The following is a 12557-nucleotide window of genomic DNA, read 5'->3' on the forward strand; positions in this document are numbered from 1 at the left end:
GTAAGAAAATCATCACTTTCTTCTAACTTGCATCCTTGCATTATACATCTATATTTCTCTCTCATGAAGTTCGTCTATTTCTGGCAAAGAGACGCAACTGGTGTTTTTGATAAAAAAAAGTGATGCAATATTAGCTTAGATGAAATTACCAAACATCGGACAAACATGCTCAGAATACTAGAAAGTAAAATCACTTATGATCATGGGATTGACAGATAAAAATACTCATCATTGCATGCTTAGACTAGTTAACACATAACATACAGAAACTGGGCCATTTCCAATGGTTTACTGATACCATCACTCACTTGCATAATTGTTGATGTCAATATTAGCCAATGCACTTGTTCTCTTCTCTTCTGATTTCAATGGCTTGGATACATCCGTGAGGTCAGACTTTTTTCCTGGACGACTCCTAACGAAACATGATTACACATTCATCAATAAATGTTCCCCCAAATTCAAAAGTTATTTTTTGAACATACCTTCCACTTCTCTTGAAGGAAAAATATCATCTCTTTTTTAACATAAAACTAATTTCAATGTCACTAATATCTGTCTAATGACCTAACCCCATAAGATTGTAAGTATGTAAGCTGGCATAAATGTTGAAATTTGGATTTGATGGGGGAAAAAAAGAGGACTGAAAATACAACAGCACAAGTTATTTAAGACGAAATTAGAAGTATCCTCTTTTAAATGATTCCATAAGGTAGTTGTCTCCATCACTATTTCATTTTCTCAAAATTGTTTCAACTTAAACTCGACAATCTTGTTTGTTTTATTCCAAACACTGTTCAACAATTGCAGCTCAGCACATTTTAGTATTCATTATGTATCATTGGATTGACAGATAATGTTGTATCATCACAGCTGCTTTTTACAATAAGAGAAACTTGACTTACTTGAGATTGTTGATGGCATTGTTGATAGCATTCTGGTTGTTTGGTACCACCTCATCCATCCTGTAAACTGTGGCAATGTTTTCCTTCTTACTAGAGCTGTAGGGTTTCCTAGGACCCCCGTTTGGGGCCCTAGGACCACTCCCATTTTTTGAAAGATGATTTGGTGACCTTTCCTTCCCAGAATTTTTATTATAATCTACACTACCATTCTGTCTCCTTCCACCACCATCTTGTTGATTTCCTTTTCTATTTTGTCGGTCATTAAATGGACGCTGACTTGAGAAACTCTTTTTACCAGGGTTGGAGTCTTTTCTTTCCCTGTCCTTAAATTCGTTTTTTGAATTCTTATCAAAGATTCCACTACTTTCTGAAGCAGTCTCCCACTCTTCATTTCCTTCATTAGCTTGGTCTGAGGAGTTCTGTTTGATAAGCTGTGGCCGCTTATTGTTGATGCTAGGAGGGGCACTTCCTCCTCTACCTCTCCCGCGTCCTCTACCACGATCAGTGCCCCTCCCCTTCTCGTTTAAATTTAGCCCTTTTTTCATTGCAAATCTGGGCGGTGGTGGTTCTCGGCCTGGCCTTTTTTCTTTCCTACAGGCAAATAATAAATTCAGTATTGTTGTTGAAAATGTGATTTTACAAACAATCCAAAATTGTTGTAAAATATTAACAAAATGTCGTTTTGAGACAACTTATTGTTATATTTGTTCATAAGAATATTTTGATTTTCAATGGACAATCATTAATCACAATCAGTATTCCAGCCTTATTTATACATACCGATAAGACCCGCCTCCCCCTCCACCCCAATCTTCCTTGTCTCCAGGCTTTCCAAACCCCCCTCTGCCAGGGGGAGCAGACGACATCCGTCCACCACCTGGGCCACCTCCACCACCAGGACCTCCTCCAGGTCCTCGGCCTCCTCGACCTCGCATGGAGGAACCACCTAGTTGAAAAACATATATCAGAATCAAAATTGAGATGTTCAAGGGAAGGATCATGGTTGAACATGGTTCATATAACAATGAAGGTAAGTGTTTCTCTCTCTCAATGTCAAAAGAATTTATATTTCTAGCACTGCCAGTGAATTATCAAAATTGTACAAATTAAGGGACATATCAAAATACCAATAGAATATTCATATTTCCAGAAAACTACTGAAAACCAAGAATCCTTTTAAATTATATAGGTAGACTCTTACCACGACCTCTCCTGGAAGGTTCTCCTCTTGGTTCAAAGGAACCTCCTCCATTTCTCTGATTCATCCTGTTGTCATGTCTACGGTCTTCACCTCGTCGATCATCTCTGCGGTCATCACGACGATCATCACGTCTATCATGGCGATCATCACGTCTTGGCTGGATTCTTTCTACATTATCATCATGAGACTGTCTATGACCACCATCATCAGCCCTTTGATCATCCAACTGTTGGCTGATTGCACCCCGATTGTCACGGGACCCAAGTCGCTTACCTCGGTCTTTGTCTCTGTGACCTGATTTATTGCTGTCTCTCTTGTCTGCTTCTCCTGATGAATCACTTGTGCCAAAATCACTTTGTTCAGAGTGATCACTGTCCTCATCCTTCATTCTACGCCGCCTGGGAGCTTCCAACTCCTCTCCCTCAGCATAGTAGTTATCTTCACCAAAGCGATCACGGCCCTGGCTGTATGGGCGACGGTCATTGCGACCACCTGCACCCCTTGAGGCACCTCTATCATAGCTTCTATTATCTCTGGGGCCGCCTCTGCCCCCTCTGGCAGGGTAACTGCCTCTTGTTCCACGACCTCCGACACTTCTTCCTCTCCCACGCACGAACTCGCGTCCTCCTCTACTACTACTGTTTCTGTATCTGTCTCCACGTTCATTAACAAAAGCTTCATCTCTTTTTTTCTTTGCAGGTGGCTGCATTCTCTCACGTCGTTCATCACTTGGTGGCTCATCATCCTTGTATTGTTTGATATCTTTGAAAGAATTTTCATCTCTGGAAACACGTTCCTCTCGATCACGGAAACCTTTCTCTTCCTTTCTCGTGTTTTTGTCCTTGTGTTCTCGGTTTTCCTCACGAGAAGATTTTTCTTCTTCCCTTGGCTTTTGCCTGAAATGATACATCATCATATAAAAGTCTTGTCCTATATTAAAATATTCATCATTAAGTTATGCAAGTTTTGTGACCAAAACATTCAATTTTCTTTCCAAAATAGGCACAGTGGACTATTCATGAAACTACAACTGCTTAGTTTTTGCTTTGTTATAATTCACTTGAATAATTATATGATATCTGTAAAGAAAGCAAATCTAGATAAACCCATGAAAATTTATTTCAAAATGTAAACTGTAAATTGCTTTCTGCCTGAATTAAGGCTTCATACCTTTGCTTTTACAAAGATCATTTACTAAGTAAGTAAATGCACAACTATCATTTTATACTACTTTCATTTACCTGCTTTCCTCCTCCTTCTGTGGCTTGCTTTCGGATTGCTTTTCTTTTACTGGCTTATCCTTTACAGAATCCTGCAAGTGAAAATTAACAATTCTTTATATATGAACTAAAGCTCAAATGCAATTATTCCTTGGGGCTCCTCCAATCAAACATGTTTTTTCTTTAATTGTTTTGATGGACATACTTCTAGACATTTGCAGTATTTTCTGTTACATTTTTGCGTGCGCCCATCACACTTTAACTTTACCCACCAAGAGAAAATTCACTGGCCTAGGCCATGTGACTATCAGCTAATTTCATAGACTAGTCTGTTTGAATGATCAGTTTTACTTCATATGAATAACCAGAGACTTATCAAGAACAGAAGAAATTTCCTCCTAGTAAGAATTAAGCAAAAAAAAAACCTTGGATATAAGCTCTAGATTTCAAAGAAAATAACTCTTTTGAATTATTGGTCTAACAAGTTTGAAACACTGACAATGAGCGAGTTTTTTTTTTGTTTTTTTAAGAAACTTACAGCATACACCCTATTTGCCGACTTCTGTCTAGAACCATCCCTCTCTGCGTGAGATGATTCCTTTGGAGATTCTGTTTTCCTCTCTGTGTTTGCAGAACTGGTGGACATGTTTGAAGCAGTCCTTTTGAGTGATGTGTAGTGGCTTCTTGGTGGCATATTCTGCTGTGACTGCTGAGGGGTAATGGGTGGTGGACAGCTGGGATGTTCCCTTTCTAAAGGAACAAATTAATGAATAACATTAATTTTCTCCTGATGACTGCATGTTTTGGTGTACTGTCTTCTGTTTATCTCCACCAGGAAATATCAAATGGTACCATGATTTTTTTCTATTTTTAAAGTTATACATATGCCACAATTATCTTTTATTTTCGTTAACAAAATCGTCTTAATCATCCGAGTTATCTATTTGTATAGCTTTCTGTCATTTCTTTAACATTCACAAATTAGTCACAAATAAGTGATCAACTTACTGCTGTAATGTCGTCCTCCATCATCCATGTTTCGTAAAACTCCAGGAAATCGGTCATATTCATTCCTACTAGGTGCAGACTGTCTGGGGTGGCCCCAAGGGGAATCCTTGTTCCTAAACATTTCTTTTTCCTCACCTCGGCGGTGATCTTTGTCACGATGATCACGATCCCTCATTGGCTTGTCCATTTTTTCTTTATGTTCTATTTCGTGCTCTGAAACTCGAGCATCATGGTCTTTCATCTCGCGGTGTTCTTCTTTTCTAGATCTCTCCTCCTTTTTAGGTTTCTCCTCTCTGTAAATTTAAAAAATCGTAGTCCCACATTTAGTGAAGAGAAAGTTCATAACAGCATGATGTCTGCGCAAAGCACATTTCCGTAAATATACGTGCACTATTTAACAAATTTAAGGGAAATATGTGGCCTAACTACATATCCCACTCCTACAAGTTTATTAGACCTAGCACTAACATGAAGATCAAATTTTTGCTATTTTCTATTTTTATGGAAGACTCCCAGCTTTGTGCATTACCTTGGTTGTGGTGACCAGTCATGATCTCGATTGTCTCCTTGGTCAGGTGTGTCATCAAAAGGGTCCCTCTGTACCCTGGGTGGACGTTCCCGATCTGGTTCTTTGGAGGATTCCTCAGACTCCTCTGCATCATAGTCTTTGTCATCATCATAACTCACTTTTTCCTGCTTTTCTCGCTCTCTCCTGTCATGTTCCCTGGCAAGGATATCAATTTGGATACATAAATATTGTACAAGAAAATATTCTTCACAAAATTTTACTTCACAAAATTTCCAGGGGAATGGGTACCATCAATGAAAAAAATCTTTATATCCCAAAAAGAACCTACAAGTATACAGGTAAGCATCAATCTAAACTGTTACCTGGGATAGTTTACTACTTGTCACCTGGGCTTCCAGAAGAACCTTGAAAGTATGATTTTGATTCCCCAAACAGGGATTTGACTAATTTGAAGTGACTTGTCTTTTCAACACATATTTAGACCAATCAGACTTCGGAGAAATCAAACGGCATTTTTTATTAACTTCTGAAATTGTTAAAATTCATGGGTCAACTGAAAGCCCTATAAGTGTTATATTTTTATGTCCCTATGCCATAGTGTCAAGTTTGACCTTGGACTTGTGTGGTATGTCCACTTGCAACAATCAAACTTGTAATTCATCTCTACTTTCACTATGTCTACAAAGCTTTCATTACAAACCTTGATAATTTAAGTGAACATCCTTACTCTGATTCTTGTCAGAGACAATTTCCCGTTTATAGATATAGGGAGCCAAGAAAAGTTAAAGAGTCAATATTCCGGGAAGAATGGCCCAGTGTGAATGTTCTTTTGTTATACATGCATGCATATCTATGCTAGAATGTTGGAATGTTTTGTTTAATTCTGTCCACTGTTCAATGTCTTGCAATGGGAAGAAGCTACTTTCTATATTTCAATAATCACAAACTACTTAAATGTTTTAGAATGAGTTTTACCTTCGATCATTATAGTCCAAAAAGTTCCGTTCATACTCCTGATACATGCGATCATAGAATGGGCTAGGACGACCATCATATTGGCCTGGGTGGCCATGTGGCATTGAGTAACTGCCCCATGCTCGAGGATCAGCTCTGGGGTCACGATCAAATGGCTCCTGGCGTCCCTCATTGTCCTGGCTGTCAGTTCCAGAGCCATGCGAGTCATTCCTCCTTCTTATTGGATACATAGGCATACCTGACAATGAGTAAATTTAGTTTAGGAGATAGAGCCCCAACAATATAATGTATGGAAGGATGAAAGGACAGATGGACATAACACAAAACTAGTAATAATCAGAGCTTGCATCAATGAGGTTTTGTCGTAGTTTATGGTAACAAATTTAAAATAAATACCTTGCATTGGCATTGGTGGCCTAGGAAAGTTCGGATCCATAAATGGCATTGGCATTCCTGGAGGCCAGGGGTATGGCCCCCAAGGTGGAGGGGGTCCTTGTCCAGGTCTCATCTGCCCTGGGTGTGGCTGGGGAGACCCTGGTTGTTGTTGTTGTGGTTGGGGTTGCCTCATCGTATTTTCAGGTGGTTGTTGCTGCTGCTGCTGTTGCTGCTGCTGTTGTTGTTTGTTCTGAAAGCGAGGTGGCACTGCTCTTGATCCACTCTTGCTTGGTTGCTAATAAGATCCAATATTAAAGTTTTATTTTTAAGAATGTTTTCAAAGCATGTTTATCAACTATAATGAATTTCACAAAACTTACATTCTACATGGATTATAATTTTACAAGATCATTCCATTTCTAAGTTCAGTATCATATTCATATTGTTTATATGCCATCAGTTCGGTGAGTGATGAAATTGTCATCCTTATAGAGAACTACTTAAGTTTGAACACTAATCATCATTTGGCATAACAAACAACTTTATAATATCTGTAAAGACAAATATATACCTATCATATTGATGAGATACAAACCTGTTCAGATGGTGAAAACTTGTGTTCCCTACTATAGGACCGTTCCCTTCCCTCCTTCTCACTACTCTCACTTGGTGTCCTACTTGACCTTCCCTCAGATTTGTGGGACTCAGCATGTGTGGACTCCGTGTGCGAATCTGTGTCAGACTCCTGTGTTACGAATGAAAAAAAAAAAAATTCACACAAATACTTTACAAAAGCAATTTCAAGCAAGGATATACAATTTGAAGATTGTAATATTTTAAATAAAATTTGTTTATAAATTTTGTCATATAAAACATATCATTCAGTATGCCATCAGCTCGGTGAGTGATGAAATTGTCATCTTTGTAAAACAGACTAAGCTAGAACACAAATCATCATTTGGCTACTGAATAAAAGAAACACACTGGGTATTGCTAAAGCAGTTCATATCCCCAACTGGCCCCCTCTAAAAAAAATAGTGATAATGACCTTGACCTAGTCCCAAATATGTATCTTTGACTAGGCAAATATATTATTGTCCTTTATCATTTTGCAAAGTTTTATCAAAATCCCTCAAGGATTGAAGAAACCTATAGTCAATCCAGGCTCACAGGTTAAGGGGGACTAATAATTTCAGATCAGTATTATTATGAACTTACAGAAACTTTGCCATCCTTTTTCTTGGTTCTCTCATCTAATTGTCGTAATTTTTCGGCAGCAGCAGCTTTGCGTTCTCCTTCCATCTTCTTTTCCTCTTCCTCTCGCCTCTGTCTGGCCCGCTCAATTGCATTAGACACTTCCTCATTTCTCTGCTGGCGTTTCTGTCGCCAGTGTTCATCATCCTCATCTCCTCCACCCGAGTGCTTCTTCTCTCGTTCACGACTCTGTGTCTGGCCTGGGCTAGGGCTCTGCCCCGGGCTTGGTGTTTGCGGAGGTGCAGGAGACTGCTGTTGCTGTTGAGTTGGTGTACTGGCTGAACTCATTGGTGGCATGGAAGGTTGCTGCTGTTGTGGAAAAGGTGGTCTCTGTGAAGTACAAATGATCTGGTTTAATGCTTTATATATAAAATTGAAATTCTTCACAAAGTTATGTACCCCCTTAACTCCACTTTTACAACTCAATACATTACGAAGATTGATTCTACCATCTGAAAATTGGCAATTCTAATTAAAGAGGATATCTAAAGAAAAAGCATGACATTGTATTTTGTATTATTATAAGCGTTATCTATTTGGTCTATTCTAAACCAAAAACCCAAATCCAGGTGAAGCCATCAGTTCGGTGAGTGATGAAATTGTCATCTTCGTAAAGAACTAATGTTAAGACACTAATCATCATTTGGCTTCTTACAAATGAAAGTCAAGTTAATGGAAAGGAATTTTCCTCTTTAAGAAAAAAACTAAAATTTTATTACAAGATAAATGTTGACACATGGACACAGTATTTTACATGGCATACCCACATTTAGCAAATTAATATAATCAAAAATTTTATAAATGCAACAGGTTTGGATAAAATTTACCAATTAATTACAAACCAGTTGATTTATGTCTGAACATAAAAAAAAAGTCTGTAAATACTGCATCCTCTTTTATAAAAGATGAAATATATTAAGATTAGTCTTGATGGACACGAGATCAATGACCACAAATTACACATTAACTCTATTTGCAGTAGAAATAAATAGAACAAAGACACAGATGGTTTAGTTTTATTTTATTTTAATGTACCATCCAAAACACTCTGACCAAATTCACTAAAATATATTAAGTAACTTTTGAAATTAAAGTGATTTAATGAAAACACCAAAGATAGTCCATACCAAGGATTTTTGGATGCATTTCACCTCTCTTCCAGAGAACTAACATGTATGGAAATTATAATATTGTATTATTTTTGTAATGCCATCAGTTCGGTGAGTGATGAAATTGTCATCTTTGCAAAAAAGCTAAGTATAACCACAGGTCATCATTTGGCAAAACAATTTTCGGGAGGCTGGGGGCTCAAAAGTTCAATTTATAGTTTATTATTAATTTCAAGAATAACATACCTGTGGAGGTGCACCTGGCGGCACCCTATATGGTGGTGGATAAGGGGGTCCCCTTGGTGGTGGACCCATAAACTCATATGGGGGCATCTGCCAACGCTGTCAATAGGAAATAAATAAATCTGAGTTTTCTCCAACCAATTGACAAGTAGTCAAGGAACTGTATTATGATCCTTAAGATCTGTATGGGATTAGGAACTTCACATTATCAGTGCTTGATACAATGATGAATGGTCCATTATTCCGAACAAGAGAATTGAAAGGAAAGAAATTGAGCTTACCCCATCCATGCCTGGGTGGGGTGGTCTTGGCTGCCCTCTGTACTGTGGTGGTATCTGTCCTTGGCTCCATGCTTCTCGAGGATTAGGGGGACCATGTTCACCCTGAATGGAAATACAATATTGTTAATGTAACCTCTCAAGAGAACTTATTACCATCATTGAACATTTAAGTAGGTAATATTTTATCATTGTTATTTAACTTAACAAATGATTTTAATAACAATTTCCAAGACAAAAGATACACAAAAAATAAAAATATACTGAAATGTCACTTTAATATGAAAAGTAATTACCAATGAAAACTTTGATTTACAAATGTAAAAAAATAAGTACTGTTCATAGAATTAATAAACATCAGGAAATTGATAAAATGTCCTCAAAGTAAATAAATATGAAATTAACCAATCAAACAACAATTGTTGGGGAAAATGGTAATTAAATTATGACCTAACATCTTGTCAGTTGTGTCATTGTTGAGCATCTATTTACATCCATTCTGTTAACTATAGACCTGTCTGTTTGTTATATCAAATTATACAGAATAGTAAGGTATTGAGTGTTTTCAGTCAGTTAGATATGACCTGTTTTGGAAAATCCTGAAAATAAATCCCTCATGTGTAAATAGTGTACATTAATGTGATATTGTATAGACACCTGTGATGATTTTCTTAAGTTGTAAAATGTGACTTTTGACCCTTCAACCTCGACTAAAATCTAATCAGAAGCAGAAAATGACACTATGATGTGAATATAACAAAATATGTTTAAGAGTGCAATAGATATCTTAACACAAACTTTGTGTAATGGACAGACACTTAATGCACATATCCCCCTTTACTAAGTGGGGTGTATAACAACCATTGATACCCCATTTTTTTGACAAACAACTTTCATGTTTAACTGAGCATTAAAATGTGTTGTTTTACATCATATTCACTGTTTGTGAAGGAACTGGTGATGTGAAGAGAATATATAATGATTAGGCAGAAAATGATGAAATTGTTAAAAATGCCACCTACATACACCTTTCAGGAAATAAATTACAACAGGATATTTCTTAAATTACAAAAATATCCATAGAACACTCTTTATCTTGCAAGTGAATAACTTAAAGTTGACTTATACACAATATTTTCTTTGAACATCATACTATGACAGAAATTTACTCTCAGATGTTTCTCACAGATACTTATCTCTACAGTTATGATTATAGTAAGAGATTTGACAAGTAACATGTCTACTAGATATGGTCAACAAGTAAAAGTTGAAGGTATAATAAACATTATGAAGGTCAAGGTGCAATACTGAATCATCAAGCAAAAGTTCAAGTATTGTTACACTCAACACCATGAATTTTGGTAGGCAAGCAAAAAAAAAAGAAGACCTTTTTGTCCAAAAGATTAATGGAGTAAAGATAATCCCAATAATTAATAAGCTTATATGACAGAGAATGGCTGGCTTGCAATGAGCTCTACAGTCTGTGAGGTGCGAGTTGATGAGCTCCTGCGGCAGAGAGATGAAGTAATGTCGTCTCCCAATATACCTTAGACATATCATCTCTGTCCTTCTCCTCGTCGTTATCACCACTTGCCTTAGCTTTGCCAGGGTGATCAGACTGCTCCTGGTGCTTCTTTTTCTCTCGACTAAAATGCCAAAAGTGAAAATTCTAAAACCCTTTGTTTTTAAATCAGAGTAGTTAAAGTATTTTCTAATACAGCTAATTAAATCTCACAGTGCAAATTATAAATGCCATGAATTCCACTTCAAATCTATTTTGTTTTCAAAATTTTAAGTTTTGACAGTTATTTCCATTTGCAAGGTTTTTCAGCAATTTCTTTTTTCTTTCTTGTTTCCTTTTTTTTCCAAATGAAAACATTTCAACCTGACAGCACTCTTAAGATTACCTAAGATTGCATGTTCCTCCTCACACACTATTAAAATTCCAATTAACCTAGAACACGGATAGGAATGTGTTGCTCTTAATTAACATACTTGTAAATTAACAATAAATTTTTGACAAGTGAAACATACCGTCTTCCTTCATTGCCATCCTCGTCATCGCTGAACACAAGTTTTTCCCTAAAATAATAACACATAACCTGTTCACATAAGCATATTCAACAGTTAAGTAATTCCAATATACTAACTAATGTTGGCGACATTTAAACATTTCTGATCTAAGGAACAATTATTTCCATCAAATCACTCTTGTCCCCTACATATTGTTGTTGTTGACAAAATATGAACCAGTTTCCAAAAACAATATTTCGTATCCAAACAGTGTGAAATTTTCATTTGGTCAATCATACATCATCATAAGATTTGCAGAGTCTTTTCAGAATACGGGATTGTGTATATCCTATTTTTTTATAATTGTCTAAATGAACTACTTTTAATATGTTATTTCCAAAGCAATCCCTATTTTTTTTTCTTTCTCAAATGGATTGAGAACAAACTGGTACTGAATGACAACTATTGTAGAACATAGTTCAATTGGTTACCAATGTCTGCTGATCATGATAGTTTCCAACAACAACTACAACAAAGACATGCACATGAAAATTACAAAACAACATTCAAACAAAGTCATGCCTAAATTAGCTACTGTTTATAAATATGAAAACATATGTCAAACAAATATTCTTTGTCCAACAATGTCGGAGTCAATTTTGCAGAAATTTTTCGTGGGAAAGAAGATAAGGAAAAATAGGAAATGTTTACTGATATCCTTTTAAGGATACAAGGTTATGAAATTACCATTGAATCACAATTCCAGACTAGTGATGAACAACAGTCAAAGAAAAAAATAATTTTCCACCATAAACATACACATCAGTATGATTAATTGGTAACATTCAGAACCCTTTTTTCACTGGATTGGAATGGGGGCACTTTATTTCATTTTTGGAAAGAAAATTGCTAGATTTTTTCAGGAGTAAACTGCTAATTTTGGGAATCTGGCTTGAATATGAAATAGTTTCCATTGGGAATGGAGCCAATTAACGTCCCAGAAAAAGCCATACGATCGCTTTTTTTGTTTAGTTTCAGAAATACAGTATTTGCCGATTGAAATTGTCACAAAAACTGAAATACATGTGTTGCAACATATTAAAATAAAAATAAAAGTCAGATCTATATTAAATGGGGTTCACTTATTACAAAAGCCCATTTTTTCAATTTAAAATCATTGTCAATTGCTCAGCAAAGAAAAAAACAAAAATCACAACATAAACTAATATGTATGTATGACATATTAAGATCTTACGAGTAGTCAATGTCTCCCTGGGCCCCAGCCCAGCCCTCATCACTTTTGTCAAGTCTCATGTTGTCAAAACTCTTTAGGTCCTTGTCTGTGATCACAGGGGGCCTCTTATATCCCTCTTCACTGCTGTCCAATGGGGGCCTCTGTTGCATCTGCATGGCCCCAGGATGTCTAAATCTACAAGAAAATATTCAA

General features: G+C 36.6%; 1 protein-coding gene across 6 annotated transcripts in view; it reads right to left on the reverse strand.

The window, feature by feature from the left end:
- The window catches only part of LOC117321830 (protein PRRC2C-like), a 30805-nt gene that overhangs the window by 13373 nt on the left and 4875 nt on the right, over positions 1–12557 (reverse strand). For 5 of the 6 annotated variants that reach the window (XM_033876415.1, XM_033876416.1, XM_033876420.1 and 2 more), the window contains exons 8-24: positions 12366–12539; positions 11132–11179; positions 10644–10743; positions 9101–9202; positions 8823–8918; positions 7432–7797; positions 6809–6958; positions 6235–6508; positions 5839–6076; positions 4864–5058; positions 4335–4627; positions 3865–4076; positions 3348–3418; positions 2107–3002; positions 1686–1851; positions 906–1496; positions 309–415 (exon numbers count right to left, since the gene is read on the reverse strand). In XM_033876415.1, the coding sequence (XP_033732306.1) occupies positions 309–415; positions 906–1496; positions 1686–1851; positions 2107–3002; positions 3348–3418; positions 3865–4076; positions 4335–4627; positions 4864–5058; positions 5839–6076; positions 6235–6508; positions 6809–6958; positions 7432–7797; positions 8823–8918; positions 9101–9202; positions 10644–10743; positions 11132–11179; positions 12366–12539 (4079 nt within the window). The remainder of the gene's footprint in view (positions 1–308; positions 416–905; positions 1497–1685; positions 1852–2106; positions 3003–3347; positions 3419–3864; positions 4077–4334; positions 4628–4863; positions 5059–5838; positions 6077–6234; positions 6509–6808; positions 6959–7431; positions 7798–8822; positions 8919–9100; positions 9203–10643; positions 10744–11131; positions 11180–12365; positions 12540–12557) is intronic. The other variant, XM_033876417.1, reaches the window with a different exon arrangement.

The sequence above is a fragment of the Pecten maximus genome, chromosome 2 (assembly GCF_902652985.1).
Source record: "Pecten maximus chromosome 2, xPecMax1.1, whole genome shotgun sequence".
NCBI lineage: Eukaryota > Metazoa > Mollusca > Bivalvia > Pectinida > Pectinidae > Pecten > Pecten maximus.